General features: G+C 51.2%; 2 protein-coding genes across 2 annotated transcripts; one reads left to right on the top strand and one right to left on the bottom strand.

Annotated features, from left to right (window-relative positions):
* The first annotated feature begins 2,772 nt into the window (after positions 1–2,772).
* Positions 2,773–4,617, top strand: VGF (VGF nerve growth factor inducible). Its single transcript, XM_063088749.1, has one exon. It carries the CDS (start codon positions 2,773–2,775, stop codon positions 4,615–4,617), a length of 1,845 nt encoding a protein of 614 aa, XP_062944819.1.
* A 1,586-nt stretch (positions 4,618–6,203) lies between these two features.
* AP1S1 (adaptor related protein complex 1 subunit sigma 1) lies at positions 6,204–12,406 on the bottom strand. The gene is made up of 5 exons (XM_063091500.1): positions 12,323–12,406; positions 10,295–10,473; positions 9,314–9,422; positions 8,205–8,342; positions 6,204–6,928 (listed from the first exon to the last, which is right to left on the bottom strand). The coding sequence occupies exons 1-5, from the start codon at positions 12,323–12,325 to the stop codon at positions 6,881–6,883; spliced, it is 477 nt and encodes a 158-aa protein (XP_062947570.1). The 5' UTR covers positions 12,326–12,406; the 3' UTR covers positions 6,204–6,880.
* Positions 12,407–21,457: the final 9,051 nt, after the last annotated feature.

Below are 21,457 nucleotides of genomic sequence, written 5' to 3'. Positions count from 1 at the left end.
CCATCTCTCTCTGATTCATCCTCCTCAGGAAGGTAACGTGACCCCCTCCCCATCCCACTGCCTCAGTAAGCAGGCTTGGAAGATGAAGGGGGGATGAGGAGGGGAATGTGGAATGAGGGGAATCCAAAGGGCTGGGGGGAAGTACTGAATAGTTGGGGGGGGTGAGACACTGCCTCAGGGTCTCCTATCCCCTCTTCTCCCTCCTTTCTTTGGAATCTTCACAGTCACCTTGGTTCTCAGTTTTTGTTTGTTTGTTTTGCTTTTCTTCTCCTTTAGCCTGCTCCTTCTACCTGTTCCAGGTTCCTCCCCTTCCTTTTCCCTCCCCCATCTCTTCTCTCTTTTCTCTCTCTCTCTACTCCTCCCCAGCTCTTTCCCCGCAGAGCTGATGGGCTTTCTTCTGGGAAAGTGGAGCCACTGATGGAAGCGAGAAGCCACTGCTGGCTATAGAGGGAAAGCACGTGAGTGTGTGTGTGTGTGAGGAGGGGGAAGGGGTAGAATGAGGGTCAGTGCTAGGAAAAGATGAGGAGAGGGGCAAGGGCTGGCTCTGAACGAGTCTCTGATCCCCTGACAGAGAGCTCAGATCCCGGTCTCGAGTCTCAGGGTGTGGGTGCCCTGCATGTGCCCACGAACACCCCTGTGTCCGCAGTTCTTGTGTGTCTGGTGTGTGTCATTGTCACTCCCCCCTTTCCCTGCCCACGCCCCCGCATCTCTCTCTGCCAGCACCGCAGCCCCCTCCAGCCTCCCTCCCTCCCTCCCTTCCCCCTTCATTCCTGCAGTGGCTGCTCTCCTTGCCACCCTCCCCTCTACCCTGCCCCCCTCCCCATTTCCGTCCTCCCCCCACCCCCGCCCACGGCTGGTCTCCCTTCACTGGACCCGGCTCGCTGATGGATTCTCTTTGCGCAATCTGTGCGTCATCGCCCCCCACCCCCGGAACCTCTAGCTATCCAAGCCCCCAGCCCCAACCCCATGGCAGGAGATACGGTCGAAGGGTCTGGTGGCAGAGAGAGGATATCGCTGACGTTGCCCGCCCCTCCTCATCGCGTTCAACCCTCCCCTTTAAGCGGTGGAGAAAGCTGGAGTTGAGTCACCCCATCACCACCTGCACAACCCCCTCCCCACCTGGTCTGATCTCGCCCTCCAAACGTCCTTGGTGGGGGGGGCGGCGGGAGGGAAAGAAGCCGGAGGAGGGTGGGTAGAGGTGGACTAAAAAGGGACACAGCGGGGGCCCCGACATGTGCAACAGAGTCAGTCGGACAGAAGGACACATATCTTTTTCTCCAGACACGCACCGGTCGTGAACAGACAAGACCCAGAGGCAAGCACATCCTCAATCTTTCCCTTTCTCTTCCGACTCAAACCCTTACAGATGGGATTACCAAAACCGCAGGATCCACCCATCTGCCCCGGCCCAGGGCGGGCATCCCGCACCGCAGATTGTGGACAGCGCCCGTAGGCGCGCAGATCTGTCCTCCCTTTCTCAGGTTCACTCCGTCCTTGGGCGTGTTCCCCACGGACCCTGCGGTCGAGGGGTGGGGAGCTCGGCCCCCTCACCTGCTTTCAAATCCTATCCTGCCCCTCCCTGGTATTGATCTACTACTGGTGCCCAGTCAGACGCTGGGGGTACCCCGTTCCTATTCCGCTCAGCAACGCGGGCTCCCGCAGCTGCAAGTTGCTTTGTAACCCACCCTCCCGCCTTCCAGCGCCTCTGCATCCACTCTTCCATTCATCCTCCCATTCATTCATTCATCCTTTTCTCCTAGTCTCCCCTTCATTCATTCATTGCCCCCCACCCCGCCCGCCCCAGCATTTCATTCATTCATTCATTCATTCATTTCTCCGAGCTCGGCTACCGCACGCCCCTCCAGCCGAGGGCCCCAGCGCGCAGGCGCAGGCCGGGAGACGCTCGCACCCTCCAATCGCTGGGCATCCTTCCTCCTCCCGGCGCCCGCCCGCTTCCCCATGAATGAACATTGACGTCAATGGGGCGGGGCGTGCTCACGTGACCCCGCGCACTTCTCTTTATAAGGCGGCGGAGGCGCGGGCGCTGTCCAGCGTGCTGAAGCTGGAGCGAGAGAGCTGCCCAGAGCCGCGCTGACCCAGCTGAGCCCTGCCCACTGGACGCCAGACCTCCACCGCCGCTCGTACCCCAGACACCGCTCGGAGCCGAGGCGGACGCGTCCCGATCTTCCCCTGTCCCCACCCTGCCCTGACCCTCCTCTCCACCTCTCGCGTCGTGACACCAGCTGGTAAATACTCCACTGTCCGTCCCTCAAACCTTCGGCAGCCATGGGCGTGAGGGAAGGTTCTCTCTCCTCCCGGATGGGGGGGGGTTGAAAACACAGCGGGGAGCCCCCGGTAAGGGTCCCTGATAAAGGGGGAGTCGCAGCTTTTCTCTTGCTGCTGAAGTCACCCACGCACCATCCGGGGAGTCCTGTGGAGTGGGAGCAGGGATTTTTTTCCCCTTATCCTTGCTGCTTAGTACGTGGGCGCTGGCAGTGAGTTGGCTCAGGGAAGGGGGTGAGGAGGCACTGGGTGAGCGAGGGTTGCCGGGCGTTCTTTTCCCATTTTCACGACTCCAGAGATCAGCACAACGTCTTCCTCTTTTACTTCTAAACGTCTCTCTTCTGGGTAAGGTTAGGGGGATCAGGGAAGCCCCGGGTTTCCTGCTTAAAGGTGGGGGAAGGGAACGTAGAATTAGAGAGCGGGGAATTCTTACAGAAATCCTCTTTCTTTGGCCCCTTCTATTTTTCAGTCTCCGGCAGCTCCTTGGTCATGAAGTCCCTCGGGTTGCCGGCTTCCGCCCTCTTCTGCTTCTTTCTACTGATCAAGGGGTTAGGAGCAGCGCCCCCGGGTCGCCCTGAGGCGCTGCCTCCTCCCCTCAGCTCTGAACATAAAGAGCCAGTACTTGGGGACGCAGTGCCCGAGCCAAAGGATGGCAGCGCCTCAGAGGCCCGAGCCACTCGAAATTCCAAGCCGCAGGACGAGGGAGAGCTTTTCCAGGGCGTGGATCCCCGGGCGCTGGCCGCGGTGCTGCTGCAGGCTCTCGACCGGCCGGCCTCGCCCCCGGCGCCGGGCGGCTCCCAGCAGGGGCCAGGGGAAGAAGCAGCAGAAGCTCTGCTGACCGAGACCGTGCGCAGCCAAACCCACAGCCTCCCGGCACCAGAAACCCAGGCGCCCGCGGCCCCACCTCGCCCTCAGACTCAGAATGGTCCCGAGGCGAGCGACCCCTCTGAGGAGCTCGAGGCGCTAGCGTCCCTGCTCCAGGAACTGCGAGATTTCAGTCCGAGCAGCGCCAAGCGCCAGCAAGAGACGGCGGCAGCAGAGACGGAAACCCGCACGCACACGCTGACCCGAGTCAATCTGGAGAGCCCCGGGCCGGAGCGCGTGTGGCGCGCTTCCTGGGGAGAGTTCCAGGCGCGAGTCCCGGAGCGCGCGCCCCTGCCACCCCCGGTCCCCTCGCAATTCCAGGCGCGTATGTCCGAGAGCGGGCCCCTTCCTGAAACCCACCAGTTCGCGGAAGGAGTGTCCTCCCCCAAAACACACCTAGGAGAGGCATTGGCACCCCTGTCCAAGGCGTACCAAGGCCTGGGCGCCCCTTTCCCCAAGGCGCGCCGGCCGGAGAGCTCTCTCCTGGGCGGCTCCGAGGCGGGGGAGCGCCTTCTACAACAAGGGCTGGCGCAGGTAGAGGCCGGACGGCGGCAGGCAGAGGCCACGCGGCAGGCAGCTGCGCAGGAGGAGCGGCTGGCCGACCTCGCCTCGGACCTGCTGCTCCAGTATTTGTTGCAGGGAGGGGCCCGGCAGCGCGGCCTGGGGGGTCGGGGGCTGCAGGAGGCAGCCGAGGAGCGAGAGAGCGAGAGGGAGGAGGAGGAGGCGGAGCAGGAGAGACGCGGCGGGCAGGAGAGGGTGGGGGAAGAGGATGAGGAGGCGGCGGAGGCAGAGGCAGAGGCGGAGGAGGCGGAGCGGGCACGGCAGAACGCGCTACTGTTCGCGGAGGAGGAGGACGGGGAAGCCGGTGCCGAGGACAAGCGCTCCCAGGAGGAGACGCCGGGCCACCGGCGGAAGGAGGCCAAGGGGGCAGAGGAGGGCGGGGAGGAGGAGGACGACGACGAGGAGATGGACCCGCAGACGATAGATAGCCTCATTGAGCTGTCCACTAAACTCCACCTGCCAGCAGACGACGTGGTCAGCATCATCGAGGAGGTGGAGGAGAAGCGGAAGCGGAAGAAGAACGCCCCTCCCGAGCCTGTGCCGCTCCCCCGGGCCGCCCCCGCCCCCACCCACGTCCGCTCCGCGCAGCCCCCGGCTCCCGCCCCCGCTCGAGACGAGCTGCCGGACTGGAACGAGGTGCTCCCGCCCTGGGATCGGGAGGAGAACGAGGTGTTTCCCCCGGGGCCCTACCACCCTTTTCCCAACTACATCCGGCCGCGGACACTGCAGCCGCCCTCGGCCTCGCGCCACCGCCACTACCACCACGCCTTGCCGCTTTCGCGCCACTATCCCGGCCAGGAGGCCCAGGCGCGGCGCGCGCAGGAGGAGGCGGAGGCGGAGGAGCGCCGGCTGCAGGAGCAGGAGGAGCTGGAGAATTACATCGAGCACGTGCTGCTTCGGCGCCCGTGACCCGCCCCGGCCCCGCCCCCGCGCGCCCCCGCTGCGCGCGCCGCCACTCCCCCCTCCGTGTGGCTCCTCCCTCCTTTCGGTGTTTGCATGCGCCCCGCCCCCGGACTGTGCAGGGACCTGTCGACCGCTTCCTGCGTCTGAAGCCCCAACTCCCAAAAGTCACTCATGGGTGCCCCGGGGCCAGCCAGGCGGGCGTGTGGTTTGTGCGAGTGCCCTCCGCGCGCAGGGCCCGGTCCCCATCCAGTCCCTCTCCGGACGTCCCCGTCCGAAACAGGAAAAAGCAGTTACAGTTAATTGTGCGAAGAAGTGTGTCTGTCTGCCGCCCCTCGGGCCTCCCAGGAGCCTCTCCGCCCTCTCCAAATCGCTGTGAATTTACCCCTTTCTTTCCCTTCTCAGTTGTAAATACCCCTCACGGAGGAAATAGTTTTGCTAAGAAATAAAAGTGACTATTTTATTAGGACTTTGTTCTCGGTTATTCACCCGTCCCCTTGGGCCTATGTGGTCCTTTCTAAGGGGCGGTGAGGGAAGCGCCAGCCACAATCCCCATCTACTCCTGCTCCCTACCGCCAAACCAAAGCGGGAGTTGAGTGGGGGGACAATTGAACATGGCCAGCACCCATTAAGAAGCCCTAAATTCCACTTCCGCTTGGGGGAGTGGTGGTGGCAGTTCAAGTCATCCGTTCCCAAGGCCGGACAAAGAGCAGCAGAGTGGAATGTCATAAAAGAGTCAATTATCTGGGATGAGCCCAGCAAGCTTCTAGTTCAAAAGAAAAAGCATCACACATAAGGTGCTGAAGCTCTGGGCACTGGAGGCTCTTCTTTTCATGATCCTGAGGCCACTTAGGCAATGCTGGGTGGTTCTGGCTCCACTTTGCCCATCCTCAACTGCTCCCTAAATTCCCTGGTCCTAGGCACTTCACAGGGAATGTGGGAAGATTGAGATCCCCACACTGGTCAGTCACCAAAAAAGAAAAAAGAAAGAATTGTGGGGAGCAGGGGTTGGCAGCCACAGAGACCCTGGTTTCAGCCCTTTCTCAACCCTTTTCTAATCATAGAAATCTCTAAACTTCTGAGTCCCCTCCCCAAATAAAACTACGCCCAGCAAATGAGATCCTCCACAAAAAAATCTTAGAGGAGAGAAACCACATCCCCAGGAGTTGCTCCTCTTTGCATGAAGGCAGCTCAGGGAACTGGAAATAGCGTGGTCGGAGAGGCATTGAGCACAAAAATCTGCTCGGGGTAGGTATTTTATCTAGCCCAGATAAAATACAGGACACTCAGTTAATTTGAATTTCAGATAACAACAGGTAGGTTTTTAGAATTAAGTGTGTCCAAATCATTGAATCCTAAAAAATTATTCATTGTTTATCTGAAATTCAAATTTAACTGGGTGTCCTCTATTTTTTTTCTTCCTAAGCTTGGCAACCCCAATTTCAGGGAAGAAACTAATGGGCAGTGTTCCCTTGGCCTCCTGACAGATGCTAGCAGCCCTACCTTCCTTCACAGAGCCCAAGGCAAGCAAAGTCCAGAAATGCTTTTCCTTTTATTTCAGAAGAAAGGAAATAAAGGCAGACACTTCCCCCAACCCTGCCCCCTGAGCTCCTGCCTCACCCACAACATGGAGTGAAACAGAGACAGGGCCAGCGTCCCATAAAGCCCGCCCTTCCCGCAACTCTACCTTCCCTCAAAGCAGCAAGGTTAGAAAAAAATTAACTCTGTTTTTCCTCCCCTGGACAGAGGCCCCACTGCGGCCAAGGAGGAAGCGGGGCAGGTGAGGGAAAAGGCCTTCCCTCTCACTACACGGAAGCCCCCCTTCCAGGCAGAGAAGCTGCCCTGGCAGGCTAGGGGTAGGGGTGGAGGTAGGTTATGGGGCAGGGGTAAGAGAAGAGCCCTGAAAACCTTTTCCCTTTAACCTGACATATTTATATATTTACAGTTGTAAAGGAGTGGAAGAAGTTTGGGGTAACATTGGTTCTTCAAAGGCAGAGAATGAAAGCCAAATAGCACCCCCATCTTGGTCACATTTTCCTGCCTCCTGGCTCCTAAAACCTTCCAAGGGAAAAGGGGATATAGGAGGTAAGGGGTTGAGGGAGGGAATGTTTGAAGGGCTTGAGCCCACAGCTCACTCCAAGAGAAGGTGAGGCAGCAGAGGCGCAGCCAGGTCCCACCAAGAGAAGAGCCCTGGGAGAGACGCAGGAGAAGCAGCCATCACACCCTCCTCTCTGCCAGCTCCCCCATCTCCAGGCGGCCAGGCCAGGCAGGGCTATGCCAGACCCATCTCCTCCAGCACACTGCGTGGCGACTCATCCTCCTAAGGCAGAGACAGACAGGGTGACGCAGAGACACCAGGAAAGGCAGACAGGGTGGGCAAGATGACAGCGATCATTAGGAAGAAGTCCAAGTGAGGGAAGCACGGAGAGACATAGGGGAGGGGGAGAGAGAAACCAACATGAGCCCAGGGCTGGAATGGCTACAAGCCCTTCCAGGAGCTCACCAGCCACCTGGGACCACCCCAGAGCCAACGGTGGCAAGGAGGGGTCCAGGTTCAGTCCATCACCACCCAGAGAACCTGAAGCCAGGGGCTTGGAGAGCAAGGGGCTTGGCCTCCGTACCTGACGGCAAAGGGAGGGAAGCTGGGACTGGGGGATAGAAGTCCTGCTTTCCTGGGGGCTGGGGGATAGGGATGGTTGGGTCCTGTTTTTCAAAGTGGGAGGAGGCAGTAGGAGGTTGGCACCAGGTCCCTGAGGGAAGGTAAACCAGACTGCAGAGGGATGAGTCAATAGGGTCTGAGCAGAGCACTAATAACAGGGGCGGGTGTGTGTGCCGGGGCACGTGTGTGTGTGTGTGTTTGTGTGTGTGTGTGTGTGTTTGTGTGTGTGAGTGTTTGTGTGTGAAGGGGATGCTGGACCAGTGGGGCAACACACTCAGTTCTGCTCCTTCTCCTACTGCAGAGATGAGCCCCCCTGGCCCCCCATCTCTCCCCCTCCTCAGAGCCAGCTCAGGCCAGCTTGCTCGTCACTGCAGATTCCGGTGACTCATCTCCCTGCACCAAGGCTCAGCAGTGGCACAGCAGAGTGGGGGCAGGCAGTAATGGGGTAAGGGCGGGGGCGCCAGATAGCAGGGAGAACCAACATCCAGGGGCCCTCCACCCCAGCCCCCAAATTCCCACAGCCTTTTGCTCCTGAGAAGCAGTGGCTTTGGAGTATGTGTGCATATAAAAAAAAAAAATGGGGAAGAAATCAGGAAAGAAAAGAATGATCTACCATGTGCCCCTTCTCTAATTCTCTGAGCAACCCTTAAAGCCATGAGAAGCATGGGACAAAGGAGATTTGGCTGGGACAAGACATCTGGGGTCTTGGAAGGACAGAGCTTGGCATAAGGGGAGAACTGGCACAGGTGGGCTGTCTGCCACCCCGACAGCCCACCCTGGGGGCTCAGGGCTTGAGGGCAAGCTGGACAGCTGGGCGTGGTGGGGGCCAGATGCCACAGGGAGGGGGGCCCCCTCGGCGGCAGGCAGGGCGTCCAGCAGAGGGAGGGCACCTTCCGCCACAAGTTTCTTCTTCCTCCTCACTGTCCCTGGCCCGTACCTCTTGCAGCAGGTCTGCCTGCTCAATAGCCTTCAGCACACTCTTCTTGGAGGTGTCCTGGACATCCCCCCCCATCAAAAACTCATCCAAGATGAAATAGGCCTTCTCAAAGTTGAAGATGATATCCAGCTCACACACCTGGGAGCAGGGGGAAGAGGCAGAGTTGAGTGTCAAGGTGCATTACTAGACCATCTGCACCCCAACCCCCTACTTCTCTCATGACCACTCCTCGCACCTTGGGTTCTTGCCCCAGGTCTCATGTCTTCCCAACCCCAGGTCTTAGTGCTTGGTTCAGGTTTTTCTTCTCTTCCTCTTGACTATTTCTGTCCAATAATGAAATATTAGTTGCCCTAATCCACCCATGTCTTTGGTTCCCATTGCCTTCCCCACAAAATCTGCGACACTATATATATTCCCAGCAGAGGCTGGGCTAGCCTCCTCCTTAGGCACTGTAGGGCAGACAAGGAGGAGATTCTGGACCATCGGGTAGAAGACTTGAGTTCCCAACAGGGCTCTCAACTAACCAGCCAGCCATGCATGCACTGAATGTCTTTGAGCCTCAGTTCTCGTTTGAAAATGGAGATACCTACATCACCTTATAGGATGGAATGAGGAGCAAACGAGTGAACCAAAAGCACTTTGTAAATTGTTAAGTGGTATACAAATTATGGAGTTATTGCCATTCCCCATCTAAGATCTGAGCTGTATGCCAATGCCCAGGCTATACCCCAGATAAGTTAATTCAGAATCTCTGGGGATGGGACCTGGGCATCGCTATTTTAAAAAACTGTCTAGAAGATTCCAATGCAAAGCCAAGGCCAGGAATCACTGACAAAATCTGAATTTGGTCTCTGTCCTTGTGTGAGAAGTCCAAGCTGAGCTCTATGTGGGGATTAAGTGCCAGATTCTGCGCCCCCTCCTTCCCCTAGGGCTGATTAAAGGACATGGCTAATAGGCTTAAAGCTTAAAAAGGGAGATTAAGTGCTGTTCTCACTGCTCCAACTTCACCTCTCCCCTGAGACTTCCAGGGCAGAGACTGGAAGGGCCTCAAAAGTTTCGTAAAAGAGGGGCTACTGGGTATGAGAACTGGGATGGCTGGGGAGACTTACGCTGCCAAAGTATTTGTCCAGGAGCTCCACGTATCGGTGGATCAGCTCCAGAGTGATGAGCTCATTGTCTTGGCCCTCAATGGCGCAGCAGAAGTAGAGGCTGGCATATCTGAGGAGAGGAGCACATGAGACATTGCTGGGAGCTTGCTTCAGGCCCCAGGCATTCTGGACTCCAACCTCCCACCAGCCCTGGGTCTGTGCCTGACTGGGCACAAGTGGGGGTGGCTCCAGCATATGCAGAGAGTAACCCACTCTGTCTTTGTGCTCTCTCACAAACAGGCAAAGATGCATGCTCTTTCCTTCTTGCCCTCTAACCTGCTCAGTTTGACTCAGCAAAAACCTGAGCCAACTAACTCACCTGCTCAGAGGAGAAGGAATCAGAAAGTGTGTTTGTGTGTGTGTGTGTGTGTGTGTTCGTGTGTGTGGGTTGGAAAAGTGGGGCAAGACCTCTGACTGGTGAATGAGACTGCAAGAGGCATATGCAGTGACAAGATAGGGCCTATAGTGACAGAGGTATGTACATGAGGCAGGTGTAAGGCTTGAGCAAAACCAGTTGGGGAACAAGAATCTCTTCAAGGGGAGTTTGGAAAGTAAAAGAAGCTAGCGTTCATCACTGCCCTCCAGATAGATGTCCTTAGCTCCCAGCTCTCCTTGACCTAAGGGACTGACATTTTTATTTTTTTATTTTTATTTTTATTTTTTGCTTTTTTGTGACTGGTAAGGGGATCGCAACCCTCGGCTTGGTGTCGTCCGCACTGCGCTCAACCAGTGAGCGCACCAGCCATCCCTATATAGGATCCAAACCCGCGGCGGGAGCGCCGCTGCGCTCCCAGCGCCGCACTCTCCCAGCGCCGCACTCTCTCAGCGCCGCACTCTCCCGAGTGAACCATGGGGTTGGCCCAAGGGACTGACATTTTAAACCCATTGCCAAGCTCCAATCCAGCAAGATCCAGGCAAGACTGAAGGTAGGTGGGGAGTCACCTCTTATAGACTACTTTGAGGTCCCTCCACTCCAGGAAGCTGCACATCTTGGGTTTGCGAGCCAGAACAACCTGCATAAGTTCCCGAACCATCTTCTTTCGCTCCTTGTCTGAAGTGGCCAGGTACCATTTTTGCAGCCGCAGCTTCCCCTGCCGGCTGAACAGCAGCATGAATCGCATCTGGGGGGAAGGAGGGGTGGAACCAAGGGTCAGAGATTTGGTTCTCTGAGCTTCTTTCCTCCATAAACACACAGCCCCAAACTCAGCCCATCTAACTCTTCCCTACTCACAGCTCCTATGTGCTTTAAAACTCCAGCCCTCTGATCTCAAATCTGGGTGTTCCCACCAGCAGGTGCCTTTCCTTCTGGGGGAAGTCAGAGCTTCTGAGTCTGTCATTTGGGTTTAAATACTGGCTCTACTAGTTATGTATGGCCTTGGGCAAATTACTTTATCTGTGGGCCTCAGTTTCCTTATGTGTAAGATGGAGATAGTAAAAGTACCTACCTTAGAAGATTGCTAAGAAGGATTAAATGAGTTGATATATGCAACAGTGTCTGGCACATGGTAGGTACTATAACATGTTAGGTGTCGTTATTATTTCCTGACCACCTATTTCCTAACCGTCCTTTCCAAAAGTTAGTAAAATGCCTAGTACAGTGACAGGAAGACCATAGCTGATGCCAAAAAGATGCCTGATCTCTTCCATGCTCTCTCTAGCCATCACCACACTGAAATTAGGTATTTTGTCCCTCGAAAAGCTACTTCAATTCTCCACCCCGTCCTAGCCATACAGCCATCAGCCCTTGCTGATGTCCTAAACACACTGCCCTCCAGTACCAGACCTATGCCTGGGGTTACCCTTCTCTGCATTATGTATATCCAATACCACACACCGTACTGGGATGCCCAAATTCCACTCTCCTCTCCTCAGCCATTCCAGCGTTTGGCCCCTGATATTCCTCTCCTAATTTTTCTTCTTTTTATGGTGCCTTCTGCTGAGATCCCACTCCTCCCCTGACACCAGGTGACCAATCTCCCTTTCAGCCCCTCAGGGCACGGCCCCACCTCAGCGGTTCCTCTAGGCAATGTTTGTGGAACAGAGTCAGCTGGGCAGAGTGGGATGGAATTCAGAGCCCTCACTACCCCGTGCACCTCAGGTTCCCAATTCCAGGGGGTCTGGGCCACATCCTGGAGTCACCTCCCTCTTCTGCAGCTCTGCTCTCTATGGACATTACCAGGGCTGGAATCCCCGGGGGGTGTGGAACAGTACTAGTTTAGTAGGCTAAAAGTCAGAATTCAGGAGAACTGGGTTTTGGGGTGGTGGAGAAGGAGGGGAACAGAAGGGCGCAAGGGAGCCTAGTTCGTCCAAGATAAGGGGGTGGGGAGCGAGCAGGAAGAAGGAAGGCCTGGGTTCCGGAAAGGGAATGGGATAGATGGGATGGGAGGCGGAGAGCGAAGAGCACCGGAGCCCGGGATCCCAAAGCCTGGGTCCCTGAGAGCAAAACCTCCAGCCCACTTCGCTTCCCCACCTCAGCCCAGCCTCTGGGCGAGCTCGGCGACGAACAGAGGCAGAACGTTCTCTCCTCGAACCCGGAAACTATCCCCTCCCACACCCCGCTCCCCGCACGGGCTCCCGCTCCCGTCCGGGCCGCACGCGCAGAGGGTCCAGGTGACCGGCGACCCCCGCTCCCTCCCTCCGTGAACACACCCCACACCCCTCTTCCTCGAGCGACTTCCCTGCGGCAATGGTCGGGACCCCTCGGGCCGAGACCCGAGTGCTCCTCCCAACTCGGGACGGTCCCGACACCCTCAAGTCATCTCCCTCTCGCCCGACAAATGCGCCCCTCTCCCGAATGCCATTTCCAGCCCTTCCTTCCGAGGCCGGCTCGCCCACCAGCCCAGGTGAGTGAGGCCTCTGAGGACCAGAGGGAGGAGAGAACGGCCTGCTCCGAGGGCGGCCCCCAAGGACCCCCACAGGTGCAGCCCACGCCCCTCGGTTCCCCCTCCCCTCCCTCTTCGCACAGCCTACCATCCTGCAGCCTCCGGCTCGATGCGTCCCTCGTCAGCCACCGTAGGTGCCAGCTCCGCTCCCTTTCTTATCCTTCCTCCTTTTTCCCTCCCTCTCGGCTGAAGCCCCGCCCTGTCCCGCCCCGGCGCCGGCGCGCTGCAAACTGCGCAGGCGCCAACGCTGCGGAGCGTGCGGGCGGGGCTGGAGGCCGAGAAGCGGAAGCCATGGCAACCAGGTCCTTGACTTCAGGTTTGGGTAGCTCGGTCGTCATAGTAACAAGGCTGCCTGGTGGTAGGATGGGGAGGACAATGAGGTCCTCGCGCTTTGGAGCCTTGGGAGAAAAGGCGGGAAAAGGTGAGAAGTGGATGGGACGATCTCTGGAGCTCGTGAGGAAGCAGGGAGGACCAATGGAAGAGGTGTGAGAAATTAAGAGGGAGCAGGTTGAGAATTAAATGCAGGGGACGAGGAATGACATCAAAGACAGGAACACAAAGGGTAGTGTTGAAACAGGCATGAGGAAAGTATAAGCTCAAAATAATATCTGTTGAGGATCTGCTAGACACAACACTCTCTTAAAGCAAGAGAAATGTGTAGGAAATGAGGGAGAGAGGAAACAAAAGAGAACAAGAGATGGCGATATAAAAGGGATGTAAGAAAAAGGGTCAGAGTGGGGGGGAGAAGGATGAATTAAGGCAAAAGGCGAAGAAATGAAGAGAATCTTAAGAGGTTAGCATGGGTCAAAACTAAAAAGGAACAGATGTTACCCAGACCTAAGTGTAATGAAGAGGATGTAAATTGTAATATGAGCCTTCAGCAGAGTGTGTGTGTGCCCATGTAGTAAAGGGGTATGGGCATAAGAATAAGAGAAAATCTTAAATTTCTAAATAATTGTTGGCAACTAATGAAGCTATTATTTTTGAGTAGCACTTGAAGCAATTGTTGGTAAGGCTTACATGCGTCCACTTTATGTTCTTTTTTTCTTGTTCTTTATGGTGATGATATGCTCTAATGGGCCTAATTCACCTGGGATGCAATCTTGTCTCTAACTCTTACTAAGATGTTTAGCCTCAGGTGAGATGGTTAATACCCCTCCCCATCTTAAAAATGGAGACAGCAGTACATATCTTGCAAGGTGGTTCTGAGGATTAGAGGTAATGTATAGAAAGTATCTGGTGCACTGTAAATATTTCATAATGGTAGCTATTGTTTCCCTTTCCCAGCTTCTTTCTTTTACTTTTTCTTATTCCTTTCTTTTTCTTTTCCCTTTCTCCTCTGCCTATACCTTAGGCTTACCAATGACATAGTCTAAAGTATATGGCATCTACCAAGGGGATATCTTGCCAACGGCATAGAGTTTGCTGAACTATATCAGGGTTATTTATCAAATCAAGAATAAATCAATAAAGCAAGTTGTTAGAGTTAGAAAGGGTAAGTCATTACGGAGTGAAATCTGTAAGAAGGGCAAAAGGCAAAGCAAATAAAAAGAAATGTGCTCTTGGGAGAGAGGAGAAGGTTGCATATCAGGAAGTAATGAGCGGTGAGGCAAAGACATAAAGCAGAGAGCTAGGCAATAGCCCACACGACTTGAAAGCTCTAGAGAGGTAAACTCCTGCATTCCTTGGAAAGCTGACACTTTCTAGAATTCCTTGTATCAATGCCTAACTACAGAAAAGAATTGTTAGAAATATGGGTTTTGCTCATGTAGAATCATAGAATTCAAGTGGTTTAAACGAATTAGAAGATGGTGGACTGGATTGCTTCGTTGTTAGTGAATGATGAATGAAGAGAATCTTTGACATCCAGTACAGCTTGTGCATGGAGATAAGTTCAGATTTGATGCAGTGGGCAGTTGGGAGTCATTATGGTTGTCTGAGCTGGTGAAAAACTTGGTGAAAGTAGTGTAAAGACAATTAATCTTATAGTAATAAGTGGGACCATTTGAAAAAAAAAGGCAGATGTCTGGAAGATCATCTAGGAGGCAGTTTTGGGAATACAGGCTCAAGGATGAAATGAAGAGGGACAAATTAGAGAAATACCTGTTGTGGGAAATCAGCTGAAGTCGATAATTCATCTAAGTAGAAAAGAATGGAGAAGACTCAAAGATGAGCCCAGATGATTAGTGGTGACATTTGTATAAATGGAAGATGAGATTATCCTTCACAGGTAGGGTTGGTGTTTATATTGTCACACTACAAACCATGCTGACACCTCTCCATGTCTTCCCTCATGTGATGTAGAAGTGGTTCCTGCAGTGGTTGGGAAGGTGGCCCAGTCATCTCCCAAAGACTACACCTCTTAATACTGTTGTATTGGGGATTAAGTTCCAACATGAATTTTTGAGAGGACACGAGCATTCATAGCAGTAGCTTGTAGTTCCCTGATGATGTCATTTGCAGTAATCACTGTGGTTTATTTTATTTTATTTATTTATTTATTTATTTATTTATTTATTGAGCAATTATATGGGGCCTTATCATATGCTATTCCTAACTGTTCTGAACATTTGAATACTTTCTGTGGTAGATGTTTGTCATTCTTTTTCATCTTCCAGGATCTAAATCCCCTTCTTAAAACTTGGGAATCCCCTACCTTATGAGTCTAGGGGGAGATAGACCAACCTCCCACAGTAGCATTTGAAATTTTCCAGATATTCACTTTTGCAGCCTTCTTTGTGGCAGAGCCCAGCAGCATGGGCAGTGTGCTGGGCTCTGCCCTTCTGTGCATCTGCCTAGACTTTGGTCCAGGAAAGAATGAGGGGAGTATGAGATGATGGAGGGTAATTAAGACTCTGGCAGAGGATCAGAGGTTGGAGTTCCTAGGGTAGCATAGCAGTAGAATGGTGCCAGTGGCAATGTCTTGTGTCCAGTGAGGGAGTGAGTGGGGGCACAGTTGTGATTTAGGGCATCATTCCTCATGTGAGACCTCCCTCCAACCTGCTTCTCTGGCTGTCCTGGCAATTCCCTGAGCTCGCAATTTCCTTTTGTGCATCCATTAGCCAGAGTTGGTTTCTGTTGCTTGGAATGAAGAACTCTGCCTGGTAAACTTTGTCATCATGTCATATTGTCCATTGACTGCATATGTGATTTGACCTCGTCTCTACAGAGGTATTGTAAGCTCCTTGTTCAGTGGTGTCATATACATCTTTCATTTCTTCCCAGCACCTAGCACAGTGTTTGTTTGTTAGATTCCATTATGATCCATATAGATGGTTATCAAATCTAGATATTTAAATCTTAGTTCTCATCCAAAATATGCTAAATTCTAATTTTGTATTTAATATTACATATTTTACATTTATTATTCCTGCTAGATGACAGACTGTCTTCTTTTGCTGTTTCAGCTGTGCCTAGCTCAGTGCCTGACATGCAGCAAGCACCTGATTTTGTTGAATAACTGTATACTGAATCCCCTGTTTAAAAATTCCATTGTCATCTCAAACTTCACTTGCCAAAAATGAGTTACCACTTCTTTCCGCCCTCCCCCGAAACCATCCCATCTCTTAGTTTCCCGTTGTGGTCAATATCATTGCCATTTCCTAGACTTGCTTGCTATAAGCCTGGGACATAAAGAGTAAAATGAAGGTGTGGCTTATTGAAGGGACATAGGTAAGACTTGCCTGACCAGACTAGGAGAGAGTGTATGGAAGAGAGGAAGAGACGACTGCCTGGCCAGGTTATCAGAGGAGGGAGGGAGGAGTCTGAAACCAACTTGGTGACTTGGGACTTTATCCTCACTTGCGTTCCTTGAACCTGTCTTGCTATAATTTTTCCTTTGTGATTTTGTTCATGCTGTTTTCTGTAATGCACTACCATTCCCTTCCTTCAGAACCAAATCCATCATATTTTTTTTTCCAGATTTCAATCAAATAGCCACTCCTTCGATGAGCTTTTATGCTCTAGACTATAAAGATCGTTTCTATAATGTTCCTTTCCATCATTTTTGCAGTGACTTGCATAGCTTTTCAGCTTTTTGATGCCCATTCTCCTTAGGTACCTGATATTAAGAAGCGTCACTTACACTTTTTTTTTTTTAATGCTTCATAGTCCCCAGCATATAGTTCGGCTTTTAAATAAATACTTGTTAAATGGAATGGAGTTCAAACTTGGCAAGATTTTGAAGCCATAGCTGCTTTGCTTTAGAGAAGCCCTGTCCACTGGAGTCAAAGCGACATCTGGTGGCTGGGGATAAAAGACTCTGTTCGGAATGCGGGTGTTGAGGCTGTCAAGGTGGCCTGTGTAAATGCAGGTGCCGGTAACTGACATGTGAGGGCAGCGCTGTTGTGCTGAGCCCTTCCCAGTGTTCAGGGAGACTTGTTCCTGTTCACAAATGCCACAGAGAGAGGCAATATAGTATCATGGCAAGAGGCCTAGAGGGGCCTGACTGCCTGAAGCTGTTAAGTAATAATAATAGCAGCAAGTTATTCAACTTCTCTGTGTCTTAGTTTCCTCATCTCTACATAAGCGTTTGCTACTATTATTGCAACAAAACTTACTTGAGGAACCACCTAAAAAAGGTTTGGAAAACAGATGGTGTCTCCTTGACAAATTTCATTCTGATAGAATATTTTTACTGTCGAGGGATTTACAATATTCATGCTCATTGCCCACGCACAGGCAGATAAATAATTCCACTTTGTGAGGTTTACAAGAGATCTGCAGTGACGGTGGCTGGAGTCAGATCTTGTTAGTTTTTCATCCCTAAAGAAATAGAGAAAGGAAGAGAAACATGGAATGTCCAAGCAAGGGGACCCAGGCAAAGTCAAACAGGGCTGGGCAGGCCTCACACCATGAAGCAGCATCATTATTTTGGCCTCACAGTATCTAAGAAAAGCCGAGAGCACTGTTAAATGGGGTGTTTCCTAGAGTAAACTTTCTCTGTGGTGAGGGGGCATCTTGAAGAACTCTGTTCTCTTGAGTGTTCTCAGCATGTACAGACAGTTTTTCAACTGTATGCTGCAGAATTCGGGCAAATTTGTTCTGCTTTTTGAAGCATATTGTGGCAAAGAGGCTCTTTAGGTTTATGAGCAAATCTGTTACAGACGGGTAACTCTTCAGCCACTAGCCCAGGGCCTGGAATTGGTCATATTCTCAGGATATAAGGAGTTTGAAAGACATACCTGGGTCCCAGTATCCCTGAATTCTTAGATTGTTGCATTCATGACCCCTACTACCCGCTATGAGCCCAAAGGGGGACCTGTATAAGAGGGTAAAGCAGGAAGAGGAATCCTTTAGTACCAGCTGAAGTTTTGGCCACGAATCCCAGTGTAGCACTAACTTGTGAACCTGATGGGGCCAAATCCAGTGTTTGCATACCTGGGCTAAACTAGCTAAAAGCAGGCCAAATGGTCTCAGTGGCCTTTTTTTCTCTAGTTCCACAACCATATCTTGGTCCTACAGAGCTTGCCAGTTGCATAGTAAGAATAGAAGGGGAAAGATGAAAATCTCATTGAGGTTAAAGGAGAGCATTTCTCTCTAAAGCTGAGAGTAGCTTTCAGGGAGCCATCCATTCCAGGCCTCTTGCCCTGGTTCCCAATGGCTTTCTAAGAAGAGAAGAAGACCCTCTCTTCCAAGCGCGATTGGACTTTGAAGCCCCTCTTACTACATCAGTTTCACAGGAGAAGAGAAAGCTTGAATAGAAAGAGAGGAATCCATGAGGAGGGGATACCCAACAACTGTATCACTTTTGAACATCTTGGCATGTCACATTGAAGGCACCCAAGATTGCCCCTGAGTTGATCCTTGAGAGGGAAACAGGAAAGGGAGGGGCAGAGAGAAGGCTGTTAGTATGTGTGGAATGATTAAGGAGGGAGTAAATGAATGAATACCCATTCTGGATTTACTCTCAAAAGCATTATTGATCCGAGAAGTCTAACATCATTTCAGAGAAGATAATGTGAAGTTTTTTTAGTTTAAAGTCTAAAACCTGTCTTTATTTATGGCAGTGGGCTTATGTAGGAAAGTCGTAAAGTCTTATTTAAGCTTGAGAAAAGGTAAGATTCTAACCAGGCAAAATGGTCACTTTCAATTGTCTTGTGCCGTTTGAAAGTGTTTGTATTACCAGAGTCACACAATTTCAGGATCTTTAGTTTCTTGTTTTTGTTTTTGACAGCTAGCTGGTACTGATATCTGAACCTTTGACCTTAGTGTTACAAGGCCATGCTTTAATTAATGGAAGATTCTTAAAAGAGACACTTAGTCCCATTGTTAGAAAGTTATCCTATGGATACAGGAGCAATTGAGCACCAGGATAATGTGTAAGAATGTCTTACCTCAATGTTACCAGCATTGCTGGTAACACCACCACCCGTTACAAAAACTATGAAACAAGCAAAGTATCCATCATAAGTGTTAAGGAATTATATAGTACATTTATATATGCAGCTGGTAAAAAAAGATTAGGGAAAGGTGTCTAGAATGTATCATTAGGCAAATAAAGCAAGCTGTAGAACACTATATATAGTCATGTGTCACTTAACGACAGGGATACGTTCTGAGAAATGTGCCATTAAACAATTTCATCATTGTGCAAACATCATAGAGTATGCTTATACAAACCTAGACGGTATAGCCTACTACACACCTAGGCTATGTGGTACAGCCATTATAATCTTATGGTACTGCCATTGTATATGTGGTCCAGTGTTAACCAAGATAATGTTATACGGCACATGACTGTGTATCTATATATTTATATTTACAATGATTTTATTTGTGTGAGAGAAAAGAATATTTTAAATATGCTTATAAATACTTAGCAAAGTTCTGAAAGAACACCCAAGAAATTGGGGACCTATTAAGTTTCCACTTTTACCTTTTTGGAAGTGTGTGAATGAATGTTTACTATGAGCATGTTTTTATAATTTAAAAAAGTCACTTTGCCTTATGCCCTGACCTCTGAAGCATCCGTACCAAGTGTTCATGCTGGCTGTCCTTGAGCACTTCCGGTAGCAGACAACTCACTACCTCCTAACTACAGTACAAGAGCCCCTAGATGATAATTAGCTCCTATTAAGAAATGAGCTGGGTATCCAGAGGGTTAAAAAATCCTATTTTTAAGGTTGTAGAGTTGGACATCACACATTTTGACAGATAGCTTTTGATTTTTTTTTTTAGTTTAATTTTGAATATATGAACAGAAACAAATTGGGGGAAGTGTGTCTGCTGCCAAGAGTCTTCAAGATACTGGAGGAGGAGAATAAAAGACTTTTCAGGAAGCCATTTTAAGGAGGATATTAAGAGTGTATATATAACAAAAGAGTCTTGTTGTCAAGGAACCTGATATGTAGGTAGGGTCAGGGAGGATAAGACGCACACACAGAGTTAAAGAGCACACGTGAATACAAGCACTGTTACAAACCAGGGAAAAGAAAGACCAGCAAGTGTCAAGTTGAGAGTGATAATGTTGGCAGGATTCATGGGTAAAGCCCAGGTGGAGGCAGTGGAACTTGATCTGGGTTTGGAGAAATGGGGGTGGGGGTAGGTGGTTGGGGGACATTAGGTAGTGGAAGGAAATGGCATGAACAGAGTTGAGAGCCCAGAGGGACAGTGGCCGTGAGCAGGCCCGTTAGGGTGGGTGCAAAGTGTATGGGGGAACCCTCTTTCCTTTTTGAGGATGATGTGCAGGGGGAGAATCAAGCCCCCCCCTCCACAACATGTCCTTGGGGCTTTGTTGCAGGGACCTGATAACTGGTCTCATGGACTCCCCCATGGCAGGTCAACATGCCTGTGCCTGTAGGTGTATGTTTCACAAAGATCTCTTTGACCTGAGAGGTCTACGAGCCAACAGGATTTTGATTTCTTGTACTGTGTGAAATGTAGAAAGTAAAGGCAGAGACTGTTTTGGCATATTCTTTGTATTTATTTATTTTATTATTTTTTGAAACATTTTTACTTGTGTATGTATCAAAAGTGAAAAGGCATATAATTCAACACCATCTCAAGAATATTTGAGACCCCACGTTTGGGAACCCCAAATTGGTGCTGTGTTTGGCTGTCGTCGTCCAATGCATCATGGAAAAAGAAAAAAAAAAATCAAAGAATGAGGATTTTTCAGTGAAGAGCGTGGTAGAATGACTAGACTTCTTTTAGATTACATTCATTTCACATCTATGTGCAATTCTTCAATAAATCAGTCTTTACGCCATACCCCCTAGCTAGTAGGTTTTCAAAAAGATTATCTAACTAAGGTAGTTGAGTCCAAGCTCGCTGTCTCTTTCATTGTGCCCCCGCCCTCACATGTCCACTGCTCATACACAGCAGCCGGAAATGACACATTGAAGTGAGTCACTGATGCAGCTATGAGTCACCCTGTAATTGGGGAAAGTTCGGTCCTGGTAGGTCATGTAGCCCCTTGCATTTCTGCTCCTAAATATACTGGAAAAATTTGAAACCACTTTGTCCTCGCTCAAGTCTCTCTCCCCCACCCCATCCTTTGGTTCCTAAAGTGGGCTGCAGTTGGATCATCTTGGCAGGGGCCCTAATCCATCCAGTAGAAAGGCAAGAAAACCAGAGGAGCAGGGGGTTCAGGCAGCCACCAGGTGGCAGTGCGGGCCCCATCATGCTTGGCGCCCAGAGGGGTGTGATGGTCAACTGGTCAGACTCCTGAGATGCAATGACGCAGACCACAGAGGAATATTGTGAGCAAGTTTAAATAATTCTTTTTCATTAATAGTCCTTTTTCTCTCTAACAAGCATACAAGGGCAATGATGCGATAAATATTCAAGCACACCTCTGGCTCCTACCCTCTCCACCGGGAGATTGGGGGCAAAGCCAGGCACACATCTGACCGTTCTTCCTCTATTCCTGCAAAACAAAGTTTGTGGAAGCAAAAACCTGCTTCTGTGAGTAAACAAGTCACCTACACTCCAAAATAATATATGCACACTGTTTCTGGGGAGGAAAATGCCCAGGCTTGGGGGGAGAAGGGAGTCTCAGCACTGGGTGGGCATTTGATCTGCCAGTCCGCAGCACCTCTGAGCCAGGGAAGGATGCTCAGTGCTGGAATGCACCTCGAGATGAAAGGGTGTTTCTTCCACTGGCCTTCTTTGGCCTGTCGCCAGCCTCCTCAGCAGTGGCAGACAGTGCAAGAGTGACGGCAACGTGACCAGAACATAAATTGTTTCTACCAAGTATACAAACGCTCCTGTAAGTCTGTGG

This window comes from Cynocephalus volans, chromosome 3 (assembly GCF_027409185.1).
Source record: "Cynocephalus volans isolate mCynVol1 chromosome 3, mCynVol1.pri, whole genome shotgun sequence".
Classification (NCBI taxonomy): Eukaryota; Metazoa; Chordata; class Mammalia; order Dermoptera; family Cynocephalidae; genus Cynocephalus; species Cynocephalus volans.
Note: the sequence above shows the minus strand (reverse complement) of the source record. Positions and strands in the feature narration are given on the sequence as shown.

What these genes read in the sequence shown, in the direction of transcription:
- VGF (XM_063088749.1), top strand. Translation starts at nt 2,773, where the DNA reads ATGAAGTCCCTCGGGTTGCCGGCTTCCGCCCTCTTCTGCTTCTTTCTA.
- AP1S1 (XM_063091500.1), bottom strand. An exon ending in CTCAAAGTAGTCTATAAGAG is followed by an intron (nt 9,423 to 10,294) that starts GTGACTCCCCAC and finishes TCCTCTCCTCAG; the next exon opens with ATATGCCAGCCTCTACTTCT. An exon ending in AGGCAGACCTGCTGCAAGAG is followed by an intron (nt 6,929 to 8,204) that starts GTACGGGCCAGG and finishes TCTCTGCCTTAG; the next exon opens with GAGGATGAGTCGCCACGCAG.